The 27,087-nt window shown below is 40.6% G+C and overlaps 2 protein-coding genes across 6 annotated transcripts in view; both read right to left on the bottom strand.

The window, feature by feature from the left end:
• Positions 1 to 358, bottom strand: part of HEATR3 (HEAT repeat containing 3) — a 34,649-nt gene extending 34,291 nt beyond the window's left edge. For 2 of the 3 annotated variants that reach the window (XM_023636934.2, XM_070261783.1), the window contains exon 1: positions 11 to 358. In XM_023636934.2, the coding sequence (XP_023492702.1) occupies positions 11 to 142 (132 nt within the window). In that variant the 5' untranslated portion in view covers positions 143 to 358. The remainder of the gene's footprint in view (positions 1 to 10) is intronic. The other variant, XM_070261782.1, reaches the window with a different exon arrangement.
• A 51-nt stretch (positions 359 to 409) lies between these two features.
• On the bottom strand, positions 410 to 19,741 carry CNEP1R1 (CTD nuclear envelope phosphatase 1 regulatory subunit 1). 3 transcript variants are annotated; one of them, XM_070261787.1, is made up of 7 exons: positions 19,585 to 19,735; positions 18,481 to 18,552; positions 16,265 to 16,338; positions 13,603 to 13,712; positions 12,897 to 12,951; positions 1,083 to 1,123; positions 410 to 427 (listed from the first exon to the last, which is right to left on the bottom strand). In XM_070261787.1, exons 1-6 carry the CDS (start codon positions 19,607 to 19,609, stop codon positions 1,085 to 1,087), a joined length of 375 nt encoding a protein of 124 aa, XP_070117888.1. In that variant the 5' UTR covers positions 19,610 to 19,735; the 3' UTR covers positions 410 to 427; positions 1,083 to 1,084. The 3 variants fall into 3 exon arrangements, with proteins under 3 accessions (XP_070117888.1, XP_070117887.1, XP_014593922.1); XM_070261786.1 differs by lacking the exon at positions 410 to 427 and having other exon boundaries at positions 487 to 1,123; XM_014738436.3 differs by lacking the exons at positions 410 to 427; positions 1,083 to 1,123 and adding an exon at positions 7,135 to 8,475 and having other exon boundaries at positions 19,585 to 19,741.
• Positions 19,742 to 27,087: the final 7,346 nt, after the last annotated feature.

The following is a 27,087-nucleotide window of genomic DNA, read 5'->3' as shown; positions in this document are numbered from 1 at the left end:
CCCGCCTCACCTTTTCCAGCAGCTCCGCCGCCGGCCCCTCGTCCTCCTCTTGCTCAGTGCCGTTCGCCGCCGCCTCGGCCTGACAGTCCCCGGTAGGGGAGAACTGAGGTCGCTTGAAGCGCTTCGTCCGGCTCTTGCCCATGGCGATACGCGCCGGGGAAAAGACCAAGAGAGGAGGGCAAGAGCAAGACGCTCAAGGCTGCCGAGCCGGTGGCAAGGTCCTGTCGCCTGAGGGGGGCTTCGCGCCGCTGCTCGGCTAGGCCCGCTGACGGCCCGAGCCCACGTGGGGAAGCAGTGCGCAGGCGCGCGGCGTGTCAGGGCGAGGAGGGGGCTGGAGCGGAGAGCGCGCAGGCGTAGAGGAGAGGATGGGCGGGGCCAGACCTGGCCGAGGGGCGGAGTCCCGTGGATTTTCCCGGGAAGTAGGCGGCTGGATTTGAATGGTAATGACCAAGAGCAAAAGTGAAAAAAATACACCAATTGCTGAAGTAGTCTTTCAATTCTTTATTTTGTACTAGCAGGTTAAAAATGTCTTCAAATAGAGAACAATATTCTAAAAGATTTTTTTTTAAAGAAAACATATCATTGGCTGAAATGAGCCAGATCAATTTTGTGCTGTAGGATATTTACATCTTTGCCCTTCAAATCTATCGCCTGCCTTGTTGTTTGTTTGGCCAAATTAAACACTGAAAAAATATCTAGGTTAGAACAAGTCACTTCTGCTTGTTAATTAGGATTTAATTCTACTTGTAAATTAGGATTTAATCCTAATACGGATTGCCCTAAATCCCATCTAATTTACCCAACCTTTGGAAAGTGACAAACCTTAAATGGTTATGATCAAAATAGACACTAATTACTATTGTTCTAGAGTGCTGAGAAAACAGTGTAAGGGCATCCTCTTTGCCAAAAAATCAACAGAACCAGTGTTCCATATCCTTCCCCAAACCAGGATTGTCAGTCTTTCTCATTTTAGCCATTTTAATGGATGTATAGCAACTGGAACTCTCAAAAATTGCTGGTGGGAATTAAAATGGGACACTACTTTAGAAAACAGTTTAGCAGTTTCTTTTAAAGTTACATACATTCAGCCTTTATGATCCAGCAATCCCACTCCAAGGTATTCCTAAGAAAAGTGAAAATATCCATAAGACTTGTACATGAATATTCATAGAATCTTTATTAATAATAGCACCAAACTGGAAGCAACTGAAATGCCCATCAACAGGTATAAGGAGAAACAAAAAAGAAAGAAAAAGGAATGAATTATGGATACTCATATTAACATAGATAAATTTTCAAAAATACGTTGAGTAAAAGAAGCCAGAAACAAGAGTATTGTACTATTTGATTATACTGTGATTTCATTTATATGAAACTCTAGAAACCACAAATCTAATCTACAGTGATAGAAGCTGGACAGTAGTTGCCAGGGGCCAGGGGTTGGGGATGGGAGTTGACTGGGAAGTGATGTAAGGAAATCCTTTGGAGTGATGGAAATGTTCTGTATCTTGCCTGTGGTGACTGCTATATGGGTGCTACATTTATCGAAATTCATCAAACTGTAGAATATTTTATAGTAATAAGAGATTTATTACCTGTAGGTTAACCTGAATAAAGTTGAATTTTAAAAAGCCTGCAGAACCTATCCCTGTTTTGATCAGTCCCTTCAGACTCATTGGTAATTATAATGGATTCTGTTCCCTATTTGGAGAGTGAGTGTCCCATTGGCATTTAGTATTTATTGAGCCATCACTATGTGCCAGACACTGCTCTAAGAGCTTTGCAAGTATTAGGCTATTTAACCCAACAGTCCCATGTGATGTTAGTATCCCCTTGTTAGAGATGAGAGAACTGAGGCGCAGAGAAGTTAAGCTACTTGCCTAAGAGCACATGATTTGTAAATGACAAAGACAGGATTGACCCTACATGGACAGGCTTGAGTTGGTTTGTAATAATTGCAATACACAGTCTCCTACTGAATTTGCTGGTATGTACTGAAGAGCTAGTAAACTGAAGAAATCCAAATTGTAATGGGTAACACCAGGTAAAGGGAGGAACACAGAAAATGACTAAGAGGAGGGCAAGGGCTCCCAAATTGGGTGAAAGGCTCTCTACACCTGTTCCTCTACTTGTAAAATGAACTACTCCATCTAGCAAATTCATATTTCTCTAGCTCCCTCACTGAAAAGAAGTACTTCACGTGCATACACCATTTGAAAAGTCCTAAAAGGAAGAACAGCAGTCCCTTGCCTTCTTTCTTCCCAAGCCCTTTCTAGGAAGCAAACATTCTCAACTGTTGTACCTATTTCTCTTATTATCATCTCCATACTCCGAAATGATAAGCTATTGCTCTAATTTGTTGCTGTCATACGTTATTTCTTGATTTCTTGCCCTGGTAGGTAAGGACTTAGCTCTCCTATACTCCCTCCCCCCTTTCTCCCTTCATCCAACAAAACTGTACAAGTCTTGATTAAATCAACAGTCACTGTCTAAAGTACTAGGACAATGCAAGTATTGCTCACTGCTGCACTAAGAAGTCCACTAAAACCACAGTTCCTTTGTTGTGCAACCCTTCATTTTTAATGGAGTTTATAATTGCCTTTATCCTGGTTTCCCATCAATCTGTCATTTTTTTCCAAATGTCCAACATCTCTGTCTATCAACAGTGTTTTCCATACGGTCAAACATATCCGTTCCAATTTCTTCCCTGCGATCTCCTTCCTATCCTCCTGCTTCTTATCTGGACTGGGAGCTCTCTAAGGATGCTGCACAGTGGCCATCCTGGACTTTGATTGTGGCTTGTGTGTTGGATTCCCCATTTCCTATGTGGTTGTTAATACATGAAGAGAGAGTAGTGGTGTTCACTATGAGAATGCTGTTTACTGTGGAAGCTCTTGGCAGGAGTCACTCTACATTATTTATTGGAAACATATTCTACATGCATAAGTTAAGTTCACAAATGTAATCAGATGTAATTCAGAAACAGGGATTTCAGAAACTCAGTCCCAGCCCCTAGGTTGTGTTTTTCCAAACTGTTGCTGTTCAAATTTACTTTATCTGAATCTGATTCAAACAAACTAACTGTAAAAGAGACATTTATGAGACAATTGGGAAAATATGGGCTGAATATTTAATGGTATGAAATTATTGTTAATTTTTTAGGTGATATGGTATTATGGTTAAGTGTCCTTATCCTTTGGAGATATTTACTGGAATATTTATAAAAGAAATGATAAAATATTTGGGATTTACTTCAAAACAATCCTTTGTGGGGTGAGGGAGGACGGAGACAGAGCATATATGAGAGACAAGACTGGCTATGTATATGTTGACAATTGTTGGAGTGATGGGTACACGGGCGTTCGTTATACTCCTCTTTCTACTTTTACATGTGCTTAAAATTTTCCATAATAACAACTTGTTGGGTTTTTTTTTGTGAATGGTTTTCAGGGTAGAGCAGGGAAAAGAATAAATCTGATATTGATAGATAATTGTAGGAAACTTAAAATTGAAAAAGCAACTTCCAGCCAGGACACATCTCTTGATTTACTTAACAAAGTTGTAATCGACAGTTATTCTAGTTTCCCTACTGTTATTGAAAGGACAAGTCTTAGCATTAGCTTTCTATCTGAAAAACCTCTCCTACAGCCAAATAAATTATGTAAGAAAACTTATGAGTTAGTGTAATTATGTACAAACTCAATTTCAATACCAAAGTCAGGATTCACTCATTCATTCAACCAACAGTAACTGAGCATCTTCCACATGCCAGGTGCTCTTGGGTACTATAGATACACATAGGACAAAGACTCAGGATAGGGACTTAAAAACTAGTTTGTAATAAAAAAAATCAGAGTTCTATTTCTTACATGCATTATTTCATTTAGTCCTTATAACAACTCTGCAAGGTAGCTCTAACAGGCCCAAATGAAGAAAGCAAGGTTCAGAGAGAATAAGTCACTTGCCCAGGTGGTTAATGAAGGAACCAAGACCATAACCCAAGTCAATCTGCCAGCCTGGGCTCTTCCACTACACATGGCCCGAAGCCCCCTTAGCTGGCAGACGACATCATGCTTGGTTTGAAGCAGCTCCCTAGTTTTACACAGATCAACCCTCCTCAAAGTGTGCTCCCTGGAATACTCCTTTTGTGTAATATTCTGCCAGTCAGGATCTTAGTTGCAAGTTAAGAGAAGCTGACTTTGGCTGATTAAACAGAAAACAGATTCTTGAAAGGATATTGGGTAACTCATGGAATTTTGAGGAGGTCTAGAGAGACCAATCCAAGGCTAAACTTTTAGGAAAAAATGGCCAAACCCATGCCATCGGACTGGCTTGATGAGGAGCCTGGTACTACCACCATCACCAAGCACTAAGCACCCTGCAACAACACCCACCAAGAGCTAAGCGGCTTTATGGCCTCCCCTCATTGCCTGGGGCCCAAACGCAAAGGAGTCAGAGATGTTTTTTAGGTTGTCCTGGGAGAGACTGGAGTGATTTGGCTGACACCATTCCCCAAACCTAGCAAGGGTACTCAAAAGGAGGTTGGTAGACAGAAAGCATGATAAATATCCAAATATCCAGTGTATGTTAATAGGTATTTCACAAAATGGCAGGGAAATAGGCAGAAACTACTGCAGGACCACTTGGAACTTTTAATACGCTTCAGAGCATGGGGAATGTCCAAGAGGAGGATATAATAGTTACCAAAAATTGGTGATCATAGAAGCTTTACTTCTGTAACAGGTTACATAGGATGAGAAAGCGGTAGTGGTAGTGGTGGTGGTAGCTTTACGCTCCACTGGTCCCTCTCTAGGCCTCCCACCAAGTCCCACTCATTTGACTTCCAAAAGCTCTTACTTCCCTGCTTCCACTCCCTGAACTCTAGTCCCCGAGCCCGCTGCTCTCACCTGGACGACAACAGCAGCTCCCAGCTGCCCTCCCAGGTCATGCCCCTGCAACAGCACTCAGTCCGGATCACAAAATGCAAATCCAGTTAAGTCACTTCCCTACTCTAAACCCTTGGCAGCTTCCCCCTGCCCTCACCAAACTCCCAACCCCTGGTTCCTACCTACTTGTAGCCTCACCTCTTGTCACAACCCATCTCCAACTCCATGCTGCCAGCCGCATTCAAGAACTGCCTCTGCCCGCTCTGCTCCCCCTGCCGCTCCCCACCCCGGACCCTTCACATCTGTTTGGAAATAACCTTCTTTAGAAAGTCTTATCTGGGCTGGACCCTGTTCCCTTGGGTGTCCTACATTTTTACCTTTCATAGTACTTAAACCACATAGTAACTGCTCCATCACTGGTCTGCATTCACCACTGGATGACAAGTTCTGCGACAGCAAAAACTCTCCCTCACACATTTTTAACACCCAGCAAAGCACCTGCCACATAAAGGGCAGTCTACAAAGGTGATGAAAGAGCACACCTACAATTTCAGACAACAGATATCCTTTTACTTTCTTGTCTCTCACACAATCAGATTTACATAAGAGATAACCAATCATACACTAAAAACATCAGTTTTTAAAATGTTTGTGTTCCACGATGGATTCAAGATGCACTTTCTATTTTTAGGGGAAAAGATAGAAATTATACTTACTCAATGTAAAAGCATATAGAAAGTTCATTCTGAAGAAGAATGAGACTCAAGGTTCTATGGTTTCAACAGAGAGGAAATGATAGAGCCACTTTACTTGCTGATGAAGGCAGAGCATTTGCCAGCTAGGATTCTGAGCTGTCTCTACCAAATGCTAACCGAGAGTCCAGTTCTAAAGGAGAAAAGGGCCCCCCAAGATCAGCACCATCAGGCAGCCACAAGACATGATGTTTTCAAGTGAGGTTGCTTGAGAGGAGGAAAACACCTAGAACCATTTTAGGTTTCTTAATCATTAGAGGCCAAGTATCTTTTATTTTTGCATTTAATCTAGTATTCAGGAGTTTGCGTGGTTCAAAAGAGCAGCAGAATTTCCTTACGGTTATCTCAACTGATGTTGACATTGGGTAAATGTGCAACAATGAGATCTATTTTTTTTCACCTTAGGATTTGGTTTAACAACTAGATTTACTGAGCATTGACTCTGTAGCCAAACACTGTTCAAGTGCTTTACATGAATTAAAATGTTTAATACTCGATATAAACCCGGCAGATCGGCACTATACCTATATCCTATATATTATCTACCTAGGAGATTGGCATTATGCCCATTTTATAAATGAGGACACTAAGGGTACATAATTTGCCTAAAGTTACAAAACTAGCAAGTAGCAGATCTGAGATTCAAATCCAGACAGTCTGGCCTAAGAGTCCACATTCTTAACCATAACACTGTGATGGCTCATGAATTAAGTTCCACACACACAAACATCCTTCCAGTCGGAGTCAATGACTTGGGTTCTGGTGCTGGTTCTGTCTTTAATAAGTCGTGGGGACCTGGAGTAAAGTCACTTTGAAACTCTGACACTGTCTTCCCCACCTATGAAATCAGAGGACTGGCCTCAGTCAGTAATTCCCGAAGCGCGTGGAAGCGGGTGTGAGAGGCGGAGGGTGGCGGTGAAGGGCAGCTAACCTGGCAAGGATCCCTGGGCCGTTTCAACCAGAGCAAAGATGTTTTTGGAAAACGAATTGTTCTGCTACAAGTAAAGGTATGAAAAAATCTAAAAATCTGAAAGCGACCCTACCTCCATTAGCATAGTAAAAATCACATCCAGCGGTGGAGAGCTAGCATGCTAATGATATGTGTGTCGCATGTAGTGCCGTATTACACAACGCAGGTGCAGGCACAACCCACCCCTACATGCCATGACAAGGCCCTCCTCCCAGCCTTTGCCTAATAAATGCTCCACAATCCCGCTCCCTAACTAGCCGGTCACCTGCCCCTTTCCTTTCTGCACAGACTCCCTTGTGCCTCTCCCGTGCACAAGCTAATAATCTTTTACTTTTCTACTCCCGTTTGTTGTCTCTCTTGATTTCCATCCTGGGGGACAACAAGAACCCATGTGCTAGTAACAGACACAGAATTGAAGTAAAATATCTCATTTGGAGCTCGCCTATATCTGACATACACAGTATGCTTTTATATTTTTTCAGAGTTACAGACTTACAATAAACCAAGGAAAAAGCCCAATCACTAATTATATATAAAGTATTTATTTTTATGCACATATTTGCCTACAAAATTTACAGAAAATAAAACAAAGCAGTATAGAATACCCTCTTAAGACTTCTTAGGAGCAAAGGGTTTTATTGCTGCAGTTCAAAGAATAAAATTTTATACATGTGAAAGCCAAGATAAACATATTTAAGTTAAATGGTAGCCTTGTTAAAAAGTTTTTGTCCCGTTACTGAATTTTCAGCTTTATGTTAAATGAAATGTAAAAGATTGCTCATGAAATAATTTAAACCTTTTCAAAATCTTCAAATAAACAGGTAAAAGGCACCTCCAGTTCTTTAAAATATTTACAGCAATCCCAATAGTTTAATTTTTAGGGCTATTATAGTACATGTGGCTAATATGCATACACAGTATGTCATTAACACTCTCTAAACAGTGAGAATTGTCGACTCTAGTTTGTGGCACAGCTCCCAAGTTATCCCTGTTATGGAGTGGAGATCAATTACACTTGTGCGATACTATTTAACAGCATGTCTACCACAGCATAAAATCCAATTACCTAAAACAATGACTATTTGTTTTCCCAGACAACATAATTTATAACTAAACTTTATATTCAGAAGCCTTTGGAGTACTATTAAAATTATTAAAAAATATAAAGTATATTTAGCATTAAATGAAAACAATGAACTGGAAAACACCACCACAATAGTGGCTGAAGTTCACATTTAACAAAAATGTTTCTCAAAACATCTACAATTTTGCAACATAATGGAGATGAGTTTTCCTCAGTCTAAGCTCAATCCGACGACGTTACTCCTGCATTGACTGAGAGAGAGAAGTGTGAGAACGAAAGGCACAGCTACACACAACAGCTGTCTGTAAAGAGCTGTGGAGATGGCAAGCAGATGTTCCTGAAATACTGGGGTAGGAGAACAAAGTCCACATAACGGTTTCCTCTTTAACATTGGCATTGATTTACTATTTACAGTAGTTTGCAAAAATACATTATAAAAACTGGATGAGGTTCTAAGTTTAACTTAGTAACATACATATATCCTTCATCTGCAAACATCTTTGCAGAGTCTGAAGTACTAAAGTGACACTAATACTGAAACACAGATAACCAAAGGTACCAAACCAGTGATGATGCGAGTCACCATCATCAGGACAAGCTGGGGAAATATTGCACACTTCTCGTCAGTTGTTACTATGACCTTCACATGTCCAACTGTAAGAGGAATCCCTTATGGCTTTTTGCTTTATCACTTATTTGCAGAAAGGCTGTTTTAGGTCCCATAACAATGAATGCAGATTGTCACTGAACATGTGGCCTAGGTTTCAAAATTAGTTTTCCTGTCTGTAAAAATGAAAGGAAAAAAAAAAGTTTTTCAATACACACTTCTAGCAAAAACACCACCACTCACCTATAAACTGTAAAGGGCGTTCAAAGGATATGAGAACACCTCTCTACATTTAGTCAAGATTAAGCCATTAATGGTTATGTTGTCAACGTTTTCTTTGTGTGGAGCTTTTTTCTGAAATCTTTATTCCTTTAAAGAACACACATACAACCTTCATTTGATGAATTTCCTGTCCACTGGCTACCTAAAAATCAGCCAATCAACCTGCTGGATAAGACAGCACCCCAACTTGTGCAGACTGATTTATGCTCCTTACCAAAGTTTATAAGACATAAACAAAACTACATATTTGAGCAAACACATTTCTCCTTTCCCAACATTAAGTTTTTAATTTCCTAAAGTTAAACTGTAAACCAAAGTTGGAGCAACAGATGCTCATATACTGCTGGTGTTAAGTTTAAGTAGAAACAACTCTTCTGTAGGGCCAACTGCCCTGTTTATTCAAAAAAAGAAAAGTGCACACCACATAACCCGAAGAATTCCACCTCTAGGAATTTACCTGAAGGAAACCATACTGCGAATGTAAACATGTACATGTAAGTGTTATTAATGCTCATTCAACATTTATCGAGTGCCTACTATGTGCCAGGCCTGCATGAAATGCTAGGGATCCAGTAATGAACTAGACAAAGTCCTCTGTCTTCAAGGGTTTTAAGTTCTGGTGGAAAACACACAACACATATAATAAAGGAAGTGTGGAACCAATTGTATGTCCAATAGGGGATTAAATTATGATGCCCCCATAAAATGGGACAAGATGTAATTGAACAAAATGGAAGGCCTTAATTGAGATAATGCAGGTAAAAAGATAAGCCCAGGACTTCACACATGGTTAATGTCCAATACACGGCCACTTTTAAATTCTAATGTTGGGTCAAAGAAGCAGATCTGAAAAATCCATAACATCTTTCTTTTACAAAAAGTAAATGAGAATATACAATATATAAAACATGGTGATCATCTCTGGTTGGTAAGATTCTAGGTGGTTTTAACTAACATTTTATTATCATCCTCAGGTCAAAAGTGTCAGGATTCTGGCTACCTCTTGATTCTCACTTTCACATAAATTTTGGTCATTTAATTTTTGGTAATTCCTTGATATCTTGGTAGTACTTTGATACTAATTTTTCCACTGTTTTATGAGGTATAATTTATATACAGCAGAATGCTCAAATCTTGTGTACAGTTTTATGAGTTTTGACAAATGTATACACCCATGGAGCTGCCACCCAGATCAAGCTACAGAGCATCACCATTACCCAGAAAGTTTCTCCATGTCCCTTTCTGGTCATTGGTATCCCCACTCCCTACATGGACACACTCGCTTGCCACAGATTAACTGTACCTGTCTCTGATCTTTAAATAAATGGAATCACACAGTGTGTGTTCTTTTGCACCTACTTCTTTCACTCAATGTGTTTCTGAGATCCATCCACGCTACTATGTTTCAGTAGTCTGTACCTTTCATACCTCATGAAATATACAGTATTCCACATTATGAAGATACAGTCATGCCCGTAAGGTTAGTACTACACAGCCTAGGTGTGCAGTAGGCTATACCATTGGGTTTGTGTTTGAGTGCACCCTGTGATGTTCGTACAATGACAAAATTGCCTAATGATGCATTTCTCAGTGCATGTCCCTATCAAGTGACACATGACTGTACCACTATTTGTTTATTCATGGTTTTAATCTATTTTAAATTACATAAGACATTAATGTAAACTCATTATTAAAAATTCAAATAATACATATAAACTAAAGTCCTCCTTTCCACCTACCTCAAGTTCTACCCCTCTTACAGAAGAAACCAGTTTTAGCATGAATTCTTCCACATTGTTTTCTATGGATTTACATTCATATATATAAATGATAAAAATTTGGTGTTTCTAACATGCTGAAATATTTGAGGGTAACATGTATCACTTGGGATTTGTTTAAACACTGCAGTGAAGGGCCGCTGGGCGGGTCAACACGGATAAGAATGACTGTGAGCTGTGGCTACGATGACACTGGCTGATGGGCACATGGGAGTTCATTACAGTCTTCTCTTTACTTTTTTGTTTGAAAATTTTCATAATTTAAATTGTAAAAAAATGGTACCAAACTGAGCATACTGTTTGCTAAATTACTTTTTGTACCTAACATTATGTTTCAGAGATCCTCCCATGTCTACACGTATAGACTCACTTCTGATTTCCTATGATGTGGCTATAGCACAGCCTATTTTATTACTCCCCTGTTGAGAAACATACAAATTGTTTCCATTGTTTCACTACTCCAAAGGATGTTGCAATGAACAACTTTGTACTTCCCTCCTTGTATGCATGTGTGATGGTCCCCCTCAACAGGGTAGATGGAGAGAAGCAAAACGGTTAGGTCATGAGGACGCACATTTTACATTTTATAATGATGATAACTGCCCTCTGAAATGGCTGTACCAAAGTATATTCTCAACAGGCAGTGTATGGGTGCATCCATTTCACCACGGTACCGGAATTAGCAAAGTATTTAATTTTTGCCTATCTGACAGGTAACACAAATGGAAACTCAGTTTTACTTTGCACATCCCTGATTACAAATGAGGCTGTCCAATCTTTGTGTGTTTACTGGCCATTTGTATTTCCATTTCTGTAACAGGACTTACCTTTTCCCATTTTTAAAATGTACTATTTGTCTTTTTCTTGTTGATCTTTTTTTTTTCAGATGAGGAAGATTTGCCCTGAGCTAACTAACATCCATTGCCAATCTTCCTCTTTCCGCTTGAGGAAGCTTCACCCTGAGCTAACATCTGTGCCAATCTTCCTCAAATTTGTATGTGGGTTGCCACCACAGCATGGCCACTGATAAGTGGTGTAGGTCTGCACCTGGGAACCAACCCTGGGCCCCTGAAGAGGAGCACACTGAACTTAAACCACTAGGCCACAGGGCTGGCCTCTCTTACTGATTTTTAATAGGTCTTTAAATATACTGGATACTATCCTCTATTACATACCTTACAAGTACTTTCTTCTAACCACAGCTTAATTTCTTGCCTTATGCTGCACAAAAATTTCAAATGTTGGTGCAGTTAAATGTGTCCAATTTCTTCCATCACAGCATTTTTGTTTTGTGTCTTAAGATGTTTTTCTGTCCCAAGGTTATAAACATATTCTTCTGTATTTTCTTCTAATGCTTCTATGCTGAGATGTGTATGTCTTTTTAAACATATTTAAGACTTCATCTGGAATTTAGTTTTTTAATTGATGCGAGACAGAGATCTAAATTCATTTTTCTTCCAAGTGAAGAGCCAATTGTCTCAACACTACTAAACAGCCTATTTCTTCCCTATGACTTGAAATACTATCTTTGTTCTCTACCAATTTTTTTTTTTGAGGAAGCTTAGCCCTGAGCTAACATCCACGGCCAACCCACCTCTTTTGCTGAGGAAGACTGGCCCTGAGCCAACATCCATGCCCATCTTCCTCCACTTCATATGTGGGACGTCTACCACAGCATGGCCTGCTAAGCGGTACCATGTCTGCACCCAGGATCGGAAATGGCGAACCCCAGGCCATTGAAGTGGAACGTGGGAACCCAACCACTGCACCACCAGGCCAGCCCTCTACTAATTTTTTGAAAATTGAAGTGTTCAGTTGTTATTCTCTGCCATTGATCCAGCTGTCTTCTTGCTCTAATACTTGTTTTGCTCTTTAATTTTCTAAACTGGGTAGTATTACTTGTTTAATAGTTCTTAAAATTGCGGATTAAAAATGCTTTCATAGGGCCGGCCCGGTGGCACAGCAGTTAAGTTTGCATGTTCCGCTTTGGCGGCCCGGGGTTCGCTGGTTCGGATCCCAGGTGCGGACATGGCACTGCTTGGCATGCCATGCTGTGGCAGGCGTCCCACATATAAAGTAGAGGAAGATGGGCATGGATGTCAGCTCAGGGTCAGTCTTCCTCAGCGAAAAGCGGAGGACTGGCAGCAGTTAGCTCAGGGCAGAATACCATTAGATAAATAATAATAGTTTACAAATCAACACCCACCGAGCCACTTTAGGCCAATAATGACAACTACATTTCATTGAATCTAAGATGGCTTGAATTATAAGATGAATCATGAGTTTATGTCATTAAGAAAGATTAAATTGTCAATTCTATCAATTTAATTATAAGACACCATTGACTATTAGATGCATCTCAATTTCAGAGATATTAAAATGTAAAAAAAAAAAGTCTTAGAATCAGTGCTGTAAGGACTATATCTACTATTAATTCCATGGAGACATTTTATAAATAAAATGTCTGTTTTACTTAAGCCAAAACATTTCAGTCCTTTCATGCATGTCTACAATGTTCTAATGAAGACAGTACTTACATCATCACAAGACATATTGTACTCTGCTAATACAGTTCGACATCGAGCGGCGATACTGAATAAATGTGGTCAAAGGAAAACTTATTTCAAGAGCAAGTTTGTTTTTTTGTTTTTCGGTTTTTTGGTGAGGAAGATTGGCCCTGAGCTAATATCTGTTGCATGTCTTCCTCTTTTTGCTTTAAGGAAGACTGTCTCTGAGCTAACATCCATTCCAATCTTCCTCTGTTTTGTATGTGAGATGTTGCCACAGCATGGCTTGATAAGCAGTGAGTAGGCTGGCACCTGGAATCTGAACCCACGAACCCTGGACTGCTGAAGCGGACCACGTAAACTTAACCACTATGTCACCAGGCTGGCCCCAAGAGCAAGTTGTTTTTTTTTTTGAGGAAGAACTGCTCTGAGCTAACAGCTGCTGCCAATCCTCCTCTTTTTGCTGAGGAAGACTGGCCCTGAGCTAACATCCATGCCCATCTCCCTCTAGTTTATATGTGGGACGCCTACCATAGCATGGCTTGCTAAGCAGTGCCATGTCCACACCTAGAATCTGAACCCATGAACCCTGGGCCACCGAAGTGGAACGTGCGCACTTAACTGCTGCACCACCCAGCTGGCCCCCTCAAGAGCAAGTTTTTAACAGAACCTAGAACACTGAGAAGGTGCTTTAATTTAGTCCAGATAATATAACTCAATTCATGGTAAAGGATACATTGATGGTGCAACTACTCTCTTGTGTATTCCAGCAAAGAACAAGCCTATTAGAGTGATACAGCTGATGGTGAAAAATGGATGATTCCACAATGATGTGAAGAAGGACACCTGTAAGAGTTTGAAAGATAAAATGTTAAAAATCTTAAAATAACACTGATTCCTACCTCCCCATTTTTGCATGTCCTTATAAGACTCAGCTCCAGTAGCACCCTTCCTCTCTGCAGAACAAAAAATGAGTTTGGTTTTGAAGCTACTGCGATTTAGATGGCCATACGACATTCAAGCAGGGACAAATAATTAGTAGCTATCAATAAAGAACTAGAGTTTAAGAGAGACAAAGGGCTAATCGCAGATCTGGGCATAATCAGATGATAGCAGAAAACAGGACAATACACTAATCCTAAGAATATGTAGAGGGACAAGGATCCAGGATTGTAACAAGAGTAGGCACTGAAGCCAGACTACTGCAGAATAGGAATGTAGACTGAAGCAGGAGAGAAGACAAGTATTTAGAGTCTGGAAAAAGAAATCAAGTGGACTAGTAACTAAATGGGAGCAAGAGAATCAAGCTAAGGGCATGTGCACTCCACTCTCATGTATGCAGGAGATACATCCATGTTTCAAGGCAGAGAACTAAACTTACTGAAAGAATCAGGTAGATGACCTAGCATGGTACTGATTAAATACATTTGTCAAATGAAGAAATGAAAGGCTGAAAACATCAAGAGGGAAGAAAGATGAGACAACGAAGAAAGGTTAATATTCTAGAGGAATGTCTTCCTAACACCTCTGAGGACAGTTTAACTCCCACAGGCCAGCACGTAGCCTGCACAATGTTGGCACATACAGCATTTTCTGTTTTAACTTTAATTAGGTCAGTCGGTATCAGCCTTCTTTCCTCCACGGCAACAATCAACTGCATCTGAAGGGCAGCTGCCCCCTTTAGATCAGGCGTTCTCGGACTGCCCAGGGTGCCACGTGCCTTCTCTCCGGGGGCTCCTCCAGCGAGCCACCGGCTGTGGAGTAGGCAACTCCTACTACAGACACAAGTGCTGTCTAAAATCCTGTCGAGTTGGAGGTTATTAAATACTGAAACATAAAGAACTAACCCTTAGGCTAATAGTTATATTCTTACCTAATTTAGAAAATTATATTAACTACAGAGTTTTGGGCCTATTTCAAACTACATTTAATTCTGTGTTTTATTAAGATCTCAACTAGCTGAAATCAGCTTATATTTTTCCCAATTAGAAGTCAGATTCATTTCCCAAGATAGACCTTTTTCAATCTTCTTGTCAGCTTCCTTCACCCTTCCCCTAAAGATGAATACCAAGCACAACCTTAAGATCAGCTTTTTATAAATGAACACACAGGAGAGTTTCCTAACTGGCATAAAAACCCCTCTATTAACATAAAATCCCATCACCAACCTCCCCTGCTTCCTATCCTTTTTTATTTCCACCCAGTGGAGAAAGTCAGGGAGACTACATGCTAAATAAACCCCCAGCAGTCTCAACTGCCATTTAGACTGCTGACAAAAGTGTTACTATTAGGTTTTTCTTCTGCATAACCTAAGAGGTTATAAATAAAGCTACTGGAAGCAGTCTACCTAATTACAGTTTAAAAAGGGGGTAGGGTTAAGATTTGTGAAAATTACACTATTATTACCTAAATGAAGCTGCACTGGGGGGAAAAAACTTCACTGAAAAATTGGAGACTACTACCTTCTCTAATAAAAAAGCCTGAATTTGAAATTAAGGCACAAGTTAATAGAAAGAGGTAGAAACTTGAGAAACATGCTATAAGCTTTCATCAAAGGACGCTTCAAGAAATAACATTATGAAATTCTTTATGCATTTGCTAGAGGGGTATTCTTGGATAGGCCCCAATGGGAGATCTCTCAATATTTCCTATGTCAAACTTCAGGAAGGAATTTTTTTGAGGGATAAACACTGAGAAAGCAAAGCTTTGCGGACTTAAGGAACTTATACATGTGTTCTCTTCCCAGACAACGAAATCCATGGAGCTGACTGTGACTTTACTGATTAGGTAACTCAGAGACTAACTTATAACTCAATTCTGGCAACTGCACTGGCCCACATGGCCTCTTTACTAGGGACCTGGTTTCCTTCTTGGTTTTGACCTCCTAGTCTATTCTGCTTTTTTCTAGTCCTAACTTTTTATTATACTTGTGTTTTGCTATCTTATTACATGTTTCCTGCAAAGTTGTTTCAAATGCTTTATAAGATGAGGAAAGGTATTAACAGAGATAACGCATAAAAGAAAACGTTATAATTTTGAAAAGCTAGCACTGATGACACTAAATGAACAAAGCAGAACAAAGACAATGTTTACACTGAAATACATAAAAATATGTGAAAGAGATATGTAAAAATTGCACACAAGTTCGCAAATGAATGAGAAGAAATATAAGTGGAGTAATATTTCTTAGGCCTTTTTCCCTGTGAAGATACTTAATTCACAACAGCCAGCCAAAGTTTTTCTTAAGCAGAATAATATAAGGCATATTTTTAATATAAAGATTAATATCACTCCTAGTAGTAACAGGTAGCATTTGAATAATACTTTACAATGAGCAAAGCACTGCTATATCCATTATCTCATTTAATCTATTCAATATTTTAAATGAAAACTTCTACCTTTTGCGTCTCGGGATCTATCAACCAGTTCCAGGCACCAGTAGCTGTACAGACAGATACCACTATAAGAAGCACTGAAGAAAGACAAACACAAAATTAGTAACGAAACAAGCTCTTACCAATTGATGCTACTGCCACCAGTTGCTAATAAATGACAGCTAAAGGATGCAGCACTTTGTCAAATGGAAAATGCACTCCACTCAGGAATGAGGAGACTTGCCACATGACCTTGAGGAATTCTCTTAAACATTGTGAACCTTAGTAATTGAGGATGACACTGTCTCCCTTATTACTTTAGGCAGAACTTATGAAGATTAATGAAATTAAAAGTAGTAAGAACTAAGATGGTAAAACTTTAACATAAGATTCTATGTTACGTAACTTTCAACGTGCTGTAACTTTCAATGTGCTGTGAGCTGATTTTGCAGATCTTGTAAATTCAAATAAAAAAAAAAAACCCTCTCATTTTCTAATGTAAACAAACAAAACAAAGACTTCTTTATGAATGCACTGAGAATTGTGACTAAAGGATTTTGCCTTGCAGACAACTGCCCTGAATTAAACAAAGGTCAGTGTTAGGAAGAGTGGAGCACCCTATCAGTATCAGATTTTCTTTAAGGTACTTGAAGGTCAGGGTAGAAATTACTGATAGTAGAACTTAGAAAAAGTTTCTTTCTTCCTACTAAGCTAGAATTATTTTAGAATTTCTAAATAGATCATAAGTATAACAAGGATAAATGGTATTACTAAAAAATAATAAAGGGGCACCAAGACCTGGTAAATATTCTGGAGATCAATACAGTTATTGTCTTTCAGTTGGGATGCATACATGCAGCAAATGTAGAGACCAAGCTTCAAAGAGCAACAGAAAAATAGTAAAACCGTAATTATCTAGAATTCCTGGTGATGTACTTGCACAAGAGGCAAATCACAAACAATCTACCTCATTTTAGGCATTCAATAATAGAACCAAAATTTCAAAATTATGTTCTCAGCTCAGAACACATTAAATTCAATTTTTTATAATTCTATATTTCCAATAAGAAATATGCTACAGCACACAGATTAAAAATATATATATACACACATACGTATGCAGCAAAAGCAAAATCAAACCCACTAGAAGAGACCCCACACACACGCTTTATTTGATTGGTACATTAGCCAAGCTGATGTCATTTATACGTAAGCACATCAATCCAAGAAGCATTATATTACATTTGATAAGACAGGACAGCATCATACACATTTGAAAATATTCTCAAGTAGCAGTGAAACAGGTTTTGGGGGTAATTCCTAGGTAAACCAGACAACTGGGAAAATCACTACTTGTGAATTCTGACCAATCAGAATTCTCACAGCGTATGATTAAAACTTTGTAAATAGATCTAATAAATACTATACGAAAAATCTTGACATAGAAAAAGACCCCTAACTTCAACAGTGCTCTTTTGGTCGCGCAAACTGAGTTACACTTTGACATAAAGTATGTGCTTGCTAGGTGCAGTGGTACTTCCTTCTTGGCAGGAATTTTATTTTAACAATGAACATCTAAGAAATTAAGACTGGCCGTTACATAAATTAGCAAAGCGTTTTGTTTGCTGATGTCATCACTGTATACTGATCTGCATTTCCTATGTGTTTCCATGGGGCAGTAACCACGATTCTTTCAAATCATATTCTGCAGTACTCATGATACTCATGAATAAACAGTAACAATGTGAATTTCCTTTCCGGATTAGGAGCCAATGCAGCACAATTATGCTCTGTTAAAATCAACTAAGGGTAATTTGATAACTTTTGCAAGTATAAGTCAAATATAATTTTCCTTAATGAAATTTTGTTTCGATAGTTTGCAGGCAAATTGTTAAAGTGCTGAACAGACTACGGAAATTTTTATTGTGTGTTGTTTATCAGATCTGTACTACCTGTTTTAAAAAAAAGTATGTGTATTTTAATGGAAAAATAAAAATTCAACTACATAAAATATTGTTCTTTTACAGTGGCCAGTTCCTCTTCTTAAAAACTTCTTTATAATGCATCGTTTACAATGTTGAATAAGTTTAAAAACTGTCAAAACAAAAGGAAATCTTATGGTTTGGTAAAGCAAGCACCTGTTAACCAAAAGTTTTACATAAAAGCAAATCATTGCTAGGCAGGGATAAAAGCATGAATTGTCAGTTTATTTTCCTTGCAAAAAACATTGAGGCACTTACTTCTCCAACGTCCAGTGGCAGGTTGCAAACAATGAATATACTCAGTAAGTCTCCTCTCGAAAGCCTTGAGATCTAGGTAAAAAGATTCCAATTTTCTGATTAGCTGCCTTACCAGTTTGAGTCTATGAAGACGAAATTTTAGACACTCTAACTGCTTCAGATCTGACACACCAACTTACATGTATGACTGCACTGTTTACTTCGTTTACTATGACAGCTTTAAGCACTTGACAAAAACATTAGGTTTCTTTAATTCCAATTTCACATATAAGGAAACTGGCGGGTTGACTTTTAGAAGCTTCGTAAAATGGTATGTGGAAAATCAGCAGCAGCCTCAGCCAGCGCCAAAAGCTAGAATTTGGGGGATTGCAAATAAAAGGATCAAAATCAGGTCGAGTTTTACTTCTACAGGAACCAAGAACTTTCTATTAGAACCTATTATCTAACATCAAAGTCTTCGCGGTCTACTTGAACGCATTACCCGATTCCCATTTCCAGCCCCTATATTTAATGAACGCCTACGCTTCCTGGCTGGGCTCCCTGGACTTTTGACACTGCGAACGGCGGGTGTGGAAAGACACTCCCCCTTCCTCCCGCCGAGGGGCGTACAGGTCTTCGCGGCACAAGGAAGCGCCGACCCCTGGCTCTACGAGATGGGGCGTCCCAGGGGCTCCCTCCGGGAGAGCAGGTGAGATCACGTCTTTTACACCTTACAAAGGGGATCAAGAGGCGCCCCCTCACCGCGCCGGTCACCACCAACCCGGCAAGAGGCAGGGGAACACGCGCGGGGCTATCGGCACACAGGAAGCGATCGGCACAGCACCGTGCGAAGGTGCGCCGACGGCTCAGAAGCGAAAGCAGCCCGCGCGAGGAGCTCCGCGGTCGGGGCCGGGCGGCTGACCAACGTCCCCGCGTCCGCGGAGGCCACGCGCCGCCGCAGCGTCTGGCCGGCCTCTGGCCCCCGCCGCGCCCCGCGCCCCGCCAGCTCCGGCCCCGCCAGCGCATCCTTCGCGGCCTCCTCTCCCCGGGCGGGGTCTCCGCGACTCCAGCTCCCTTCCGGGAGGAGCCCGTGACGATCCCGGCGGCCCAGGCAGCCCACCGTACCTTCAGCCTGCTCCAGCGAGTTCATGTCGGGCGGCAGCTCGGGTCACCGCCGCGGCCCCGTCCGCATCTCAGCCCCGCGGCCCCCGCCCGGCCCGCAGCGCCAACTCCCACCTCCAACCGCTCCCCTCGCCCCTCCTCGTCGCACCGCCCCTTGCCTAGACCCGCTGCGCTCATTGGGCACCTCTGCAGACCTCACAATAAGACGGCTTCCTATTGGCTAATCCTTCACTGGCCTCGGGTCCCAGCGTTGGACGGTTAGCCGGAGGGACCAAGAACTGCCGGCGGTCGGGCTGGCGTAACGCTGGCGCCGCCTTCTGCTCCGGGGAGGAACTGCAGCCTGTCCGAGCCGGCTCGTTCATTCGTATATTCCTAGTTTCCTGCTTGGTTCTTGCGTTCGTCTAATATTTATTGACCACCCACTACCTTCCAGGCAGTGTTCTGGTCGCTAACGAGGGGTACAGAAATCAATGAGCTGTCCCCCCTCTAGGACTCAAGGGGAGAAAAGGTATGTACAGAACTAACTAAAACCCAGTATAATGGAATTCCTTACTTAGTACCTCTTTCCTAAATACCCAATCCCTTAAGTAAGCATTTCTCCCTCGATTACTTTTTTCTCACGTCACCCAACTTTCATAAATCATAAGGTATGAGCTCCAATACCTAGAACTTAAAAAAAATCTGTAAGGCATTGACTACATTTATATTTGATTAAAATGCTTTCTTGCTTATTTCCTTGTCATTCATTCATTCAAGAATTATTTATTGCACGAAGCGGTAGGCACTGTACTTATCAAGGATACAGTTATGAGAAAGGTAAGATTCTTGTCCTCAAAGTGGAAAGATTATAGTAGGCGATAAATATGCAAATAAGAATTGGTTTCAGATAAAGATAGTTTTGTGAAGGAAGTAACAGGATAAGACCATACAGTGAGATAAAGGAGGGGTAGCAGGGAGAGCTTCACCAGCTCGGCATCTGAGCCGAGAACCCCAAGAAGCAACTAGCCATGCAGAGATGAGGGCTAAGAAAGTGCCAAGCAGCACTGGAATTTTTTCACTATTGATACTCTGTGTGTTTTATTCATCCTTCAGTCTTCCTCTTTCCCACTTACCAGTAGAATTAACTGACCCTTCTGCCCCCGTTATTTCACTTTGTAGGCTCCTTTATCTCAGCACTTTTGAAAGTTTCCATTTAGAAAGCCTTCCTCTGGACCAAACTGTTGACATACATTATCTCATTTAATCCTCCAAGATGATATTTTTCAAACTGCGGGTCAAAATCCCTGAGGTCATGAAGTCCATTTAATGAGTCATGACTGTTATTTTTTTTAAAATGAACTAAAGTAAAATAAAAAATATCAGCATCACTGTAGGTAAAGATAACTATTGTTTCATGAACTTTTTTCTCAGTTGTGTATATGTGTGCATACTGTGTTCTGATCGTAATGTAAAGCATATACCTAACTGGGGTTGCCACTAAAAAAACAGCTTGAAAGTTTGAAAGCCACCAAGGTAGGTATTAATAGGCCCATTTTACAACTGAGAAAAGTAAAGGTAAGTTTGCCCAGGTCTTGCGACTATTGCCATAGCCTGGCTTTGAGCCCTAAGTCAAACTATCCCTTTTTTATTTTTTAGATTTTATTTTTTCCCTTTTTCTCCCCAAAGCCCCCCAGTACGTAGTTGTATATTCTTTGTTGTGGGTCCTTCTAGTTGTGGCATGTGGGACGCTGCCTCAGCGTGGTCTGATGAGCAGTGCCATGTCCGCGCCCAGGATTCGAACCAACGAAACACTGGGCCGCCTGCAGCGGAGCGCGCGAACTTAACCACTCGGCCACGGGGCCAGCCCTCAAACTATCCCTTTTGACTTCTTGCTCAGTATTCCAGTTCTCCATCTCCAAGTTTATTCATCCCATCTCCCTTCGGCACCCAGCAGTGCTTAGAGAATGGCTATTGAACATCTGCTGTGTGACAAGCTATCCTGGGCTAGGTCCTGGGGGGGTGAGGAGTGACAGAGACTGATGAATGGGACACTGCAATGCATTGTGGTAAGTGGGAGCTTTGCTAACTTGCCTTCAAAGGAGACAGTTGTGTTAACTGCACGGCTTTTGTTTGCCCGATGGGGTGTGCATGTTTCTAGCAAGAACTTGGGACAACAGGGCAGACAAAGGACTACCTCCTGGGGTCCTCCCTTTCCGTCTTTCTCAACTGTGCTCAAATAAATGCTGAACATGCCTTCAAAAGCGTGCACATTATTAGCCTGTCATTGGCATCTACGTGTATGGATTATGGGGGTTGGGGCTGGTAAGGGAGGAGGAGAGGAAAATAGGGCCTCATAGTCTGGTAAGAAATTTTGGAACTTGAGGTAATGGAGAAACCAAAGGATATGTATTTGTAGAAACATCATATCAATGAGATTTGTCAAGAAGATAGTCAATAAGTATTTAAGAAATACATGTTCCAGGCACTGGGATATGAGCCCAGAATGTAAAGATCTCTCGCTCTCGCACTCCGTAAGGGTAAAGTTTAGTATAAACACAAAAGACAGCACCAAAGCCTCTTCGAACATCAGTGTTAAGATGAAGACCTGCTTCCACCGCAATAGCTGCAGTTAGTTATACTTTACTGCGGGGCCTGGCAGTCCACGTTTTGTAGTTCAGGAGCATTATATCTCCCTTCAACCTCACAGCAATAGCTCTCTGAGCAAAGGGTATTGCCAAACCCATTTCAGAGATGAGTTTATAGAGGACTAGGTGAGTTGATCAGCTCCAAAAACCTGGATTTACGGCAGTGGCCTCCAGCTGGTCTGCTTCCACCCTTGTCCCAAATAGTTTGTACAACACTGAGAGATCACGTTCCTCTTGAGCTCAGAACCTTCCAACGGCCCCTCAGAGTGACCACACCTGTGATCTTCATGCCATTTCCATGGCTGTTCCTTCTGAAATAATTTCGACAAACAGTATGCCTCCTTACACATTTTAAAAATGACATCTGAAATTTTCGTCTTGGCTTTGTATCCTTATAAAAGATGTAATTTCTGATATACTGTAGTTATTGATGTTTGGAAATAAAACTGTTGTGTTACTCTTTTAAAGGTATTCAGTGGAATCTAAATACCATGGCAATTTGACACCTACCATCGTCCCTTTAAAAATACATGAACGTCTTTTCTGAACATAGACACAAAATTCCTCAAAAAAAATTAGCAAATCTAATTCAGCAACATATAAGAAGGATTATACAACGTGATGAAGTGTGATCTATCCCAGAAATGCAAAGTTGGTTTGACATCAAAAAATGAATTAATGTAATACATTGTATCAATAGACTAAAGGATAAAACCCACATGATTTGATGAGCATGTAGAGAAATTAGAGCACTCATACATTGTGAGTAGGAATGTAAACTGGTGCAGACACTTTGGAAAACAGTTTTGTGGTTCCTCAAAAAGTTAAACATAGTTGCTATATGAACCAGCAATTCTGCTCCTAGGTGTATACCCAAGAGAATTAAAAACATATATTTACTGGGCTGGTCTGGTGGTGTAGTGGTTAACTTTGCGTGCTCCACTTTGGTGGCCCAGGGTTTGTGGGTTCAGACCCCGGGCATGGACCTGCACACCGCTCATCAAGCCATGCTGTGGCAGAGTCCCACATACAAAATAGAGGAAGATCAGCACAGATGTTAGCTCAGCGACAATCTTCCTCACTAAAAACAAAGAAAGAAACAAATATATGTTCATGAAAAACCTAGTACACAAATGTGCATGGCAGCATTATTCATAATAGTCAAAGAGTGGACACAATCCAAATGTCCACCAACTAATAAATGGATAAACAAAATGTGGTGTTTCTCTAATAGTGGAATATTATTAAGGAGTAAAGTACTGATAAATGCTACAAAATGGATGAACCTTGAAAACATTATGTTAAGTGAAAGAAGGCAGACACAAAAGACCACATATTGTATGTTTCTCTTCATATTAAATATCCAGAATAGACGGATTCATGGAGTGAGTAGAATAGTGGTTTCCAGGGGGTTAGGGAAAGGGAAAAGGGGGAGTGACTGCTAATGGGTATGAAATTTCTTTTTGGGGTGATGAAAATGTTCTGGAATTAGATAGTGATGATGGTTGCATAAATTTGTAAATATACTAAAAAACTACTGAATTGTACACTTTAAAAGTGAATTTTATGGTATATGAATTATACCTCAATAAAAAAAGTGGGGGAAAACCCCCTCATGATCATCTCAATAGTTGTAGAAAAAGCATTTGACAAAATCCAACCCCATTTCCTGATAAAAACACACATCTAGGAATAGAAGGAAATTTCTTCAATATGGTAAAGAGCATCTACAAAACCCACAGCTCACATCATACTTAACAGTGAATGCTTTCTTCCTCAGATCAAGAAGTAGACAAGGATGTCCATTCTTACCGCTTCTGTTCAATATCATACTGGAGATTCTATTCAGGCAATTAGGCAATAAAATGAGATCAAAGGTATCCAGATTGAAAAGGAAGAGGTAAAACTATCTATTTGTGTAAGACATGATCTTATATGTAGAAAATCCTAAGGAATCCACCAATAAACTATTAGAACCAACAAATGCATTCAGTAAGGTTGCAGGGTACAAGATCAATGTACAAAAATCAATTGTATTTCTATACACTAGCAATAAATCATCCAAAAATGAAATTAATAAGACAATTCTACTTAGAATAACATCAAAAAGAATAAAGTGTTTAAGACTAAATGTAACAAAAGAAGGGCAAAACTTGTACTCTGAAAACTATAAAACATTACTGAAAGAAATTAATGAAGACCTAAATAAATGGAAAGACATCCCATGTTCATGGATTGGAAGACGGTATGGTTAAGATAGCAGTATTCTCCAAAATGGTCTGCAGAGTCAATGCAATACCTGTTAAAATTCCAGCTGGCTTTTCTGCAGAAATTGACAAGTTGATTTTAAAATTCATGTGGAACCAGCCCCAGTGGCCTGGTGGTTAAATTTGGCACGCTCTGCTTTGGTGACCTGGCTTTGGTTTCCAGGCACGGACATACACTGCCCTTTTAGTGGCCTGCATTTATGGGCAATTGATTTTTGACAAGGGTGCCATTGAATTCACTGGGGAAAGAATAGTCTTCTCAACAAATGATGCTGGAGCAAACTGAGTAATATGAACACGAGGTGCAGATATCTCTTCGAGATAGTGATTTCATCTCCTTCAGATGTATTCTCAGAAGTGGAATTGCGGGATCATTTTTAATTTTTTAAATTAAACCTTCATACTGTTTTCCAGAATGGCTTCAATAGCAATTCTATTCTTGTTTTTCATTATTTTACATCTAAACACTGAAACGCTTTTTCACATAAAGAGGTAGACAGGAATGGGAGGAATTTCATAAAAGCAATGTTACTCAGTTCTTCAAAGTCCTTTTGAGTCATCTGTCAGAAATCACATAATAACACTTCACACTCATTAGGATGGCTACTATAAAAAAAAAGTGTTGGGGCCAGCCCCGTGGCCGAGTGGTTGGGTGGCGAGCTCTGCTTTCGTGGCCCAGGGTTTCGCCGGTTCGGATCCTGGGTGGGGTCATGGCGCCGCTCGTTGAGCCGCACTGGGGTGGTGTCCTGCATGCCACAACTGGAAGGAGCCACAACTGAAAATACACAAGTATGTACGGCGGAGCTTTGGGGAGAAAAAGGAAAAAATAATAATAAAATCTTAAAAAAAAAAGTGTTGATGAGCATATGGAGAAATTGGGACCTCTGTGTACTGCTGGTGGGAAGGCACAAGGGTGCAGCAGCTGTGGAAAACAGCATGGCACTTCCTCAAAAAATTAAAAATAGAATTACCATACGATCCAGCAATTCCACTTCTGGGTATAGACCCCAAAGAATTGAAAACAGGGTCTTCAAGAGATATTTGTACACTGATGTTCATAGCAGCACGACTCGCACACACTAGCCAAAAGGTAGAAGCGATCCAAGTATCCATTGATGGAGGGATGGATAAACAAAATGTGGTCCTACACACAGTGGAATATTATTCAGCCTTAAAAAGGAAGGAAATTCTGACACGTTATAACATGGACGAACCCTGAGAACATTATGCTAAATGAAAAAGCCAGTCACAAAAGGACAAATACTGTATGATTTCAATTATACGGAGCTCCTAGAGTAGTTAAATTTGCAGAGACAGGAAGCGGAATAGTGGTTGTCAAGGGCTGGGGAGTTCTTGTTTAGTCCGTATAGAGTTTCAGTTTTGCAAGATGAAAAGAGTTCTGCCGGATGGATAGTGGTGATGATGGCACAACAGTGTGAGTGTACTTACTGCCACTGAACTGGACACTTAAAAGTGGTTAAGATGGTAAACTGACGCATGTTTTACCAAGATTTAAAAATTTTTTTGGAAGTCATGTAGTAATCTATCATCAAAAAATATTTTTATTGCTTTCTTGCTAGATTATGTCCTCCTCAGTACTGTGGAAACCTCCTCTTTCACAAAAGGATTTCCTACTTGGTCCTTAGACCATCTCACCTCCTCAGATTCTGGAAAATATATCAAAAGGCTTTACCCAGACTTAACAAATGAGAACTAATTTTACCTGGTCTTCCTTCACTTAGAGATAATTTGTTTAAGCCAATACACTCAGAAACAATTGGGACAATTGTAATGTTGGTAATTTCAATACGTCTTTGCTAATATTTTTTGAAAAATAAAAAAGCTTTTATCTTATACCTTATATTTTCGTCAAAAACTGGAAGGACCTGACCTAGCTCATTTAATTTATAGACACTTTTCACCACTTACTCTAATTGGCAAAGTCAGCCTTTATTGTCAAACCACTTAGCAAAATCACCCTTCATTTCTGTCAGAAAAACTTATTTCCTTTTTCACTGCAAATCCTCAAGAAAATCAACATGAGGCAAAATTGCTTTTATTCAAAGCAGAAATCCGTACAAGACAGGGAAGCCGAGAGCGTAGGATGGGTCTCGTGCTTGGTTGAAGGAGGCTCGGAAAGTGCCTATTTCAGTAAGATGCCCTGAGCGTTCCCGCAATGGGCACCCCGTCTTCTCTGCGCCAGGTCCATGCCCCACTGCAATTCAACAGGTGGGAGCTGGGCCTTTCTTTCTAAACGGGCCTCTGGAGCAATTGTGGGAGAAGGAGAACTAAGGTCCCCGTGTGAGGGAACTGGTCATCCTTGTTCCCCGGAGCCCCCCAACCTCGCTGTCTCAGTCTGGGCGTCAGAGGACCTCTCCGAGGATATGCACTTACGTTGATTCACCCCCAATCTGCTGTTTACCCATCTTCACCATTTTAGTAAATGGTCCAGCATCCACCAGTTGCTCAGCCGAGAAGCTGAGTGTTGTCCTTGATGCCTTTCCTTCCCCTCAGACTCCTTATCCCATCCAGCAAGTTCTGTCGCCTCACTTCCAAAGTGTATCCCAAAGTTAGTCACTTCTCACCTCCACCTTGTCGCCCAAGTCCAGGCCACC

This window comes from Equus caballus, chromosome 3 (genome assembly GCF_041296265.1).
Source record: "Equus caballus isolate H_3958 breed thoroughbred chromosome 3, TB-T2T, whole genome shotgun sequence".
Taxonomy (NCBI): Eukaryota; Metazoa; Chordata; class Mammalia; order Perissodactyla; family Equidae; genus Equus; species Equus caballus.
This window is presented reverse-complemented; position numbering and strand designations above follow the sequence as displayed.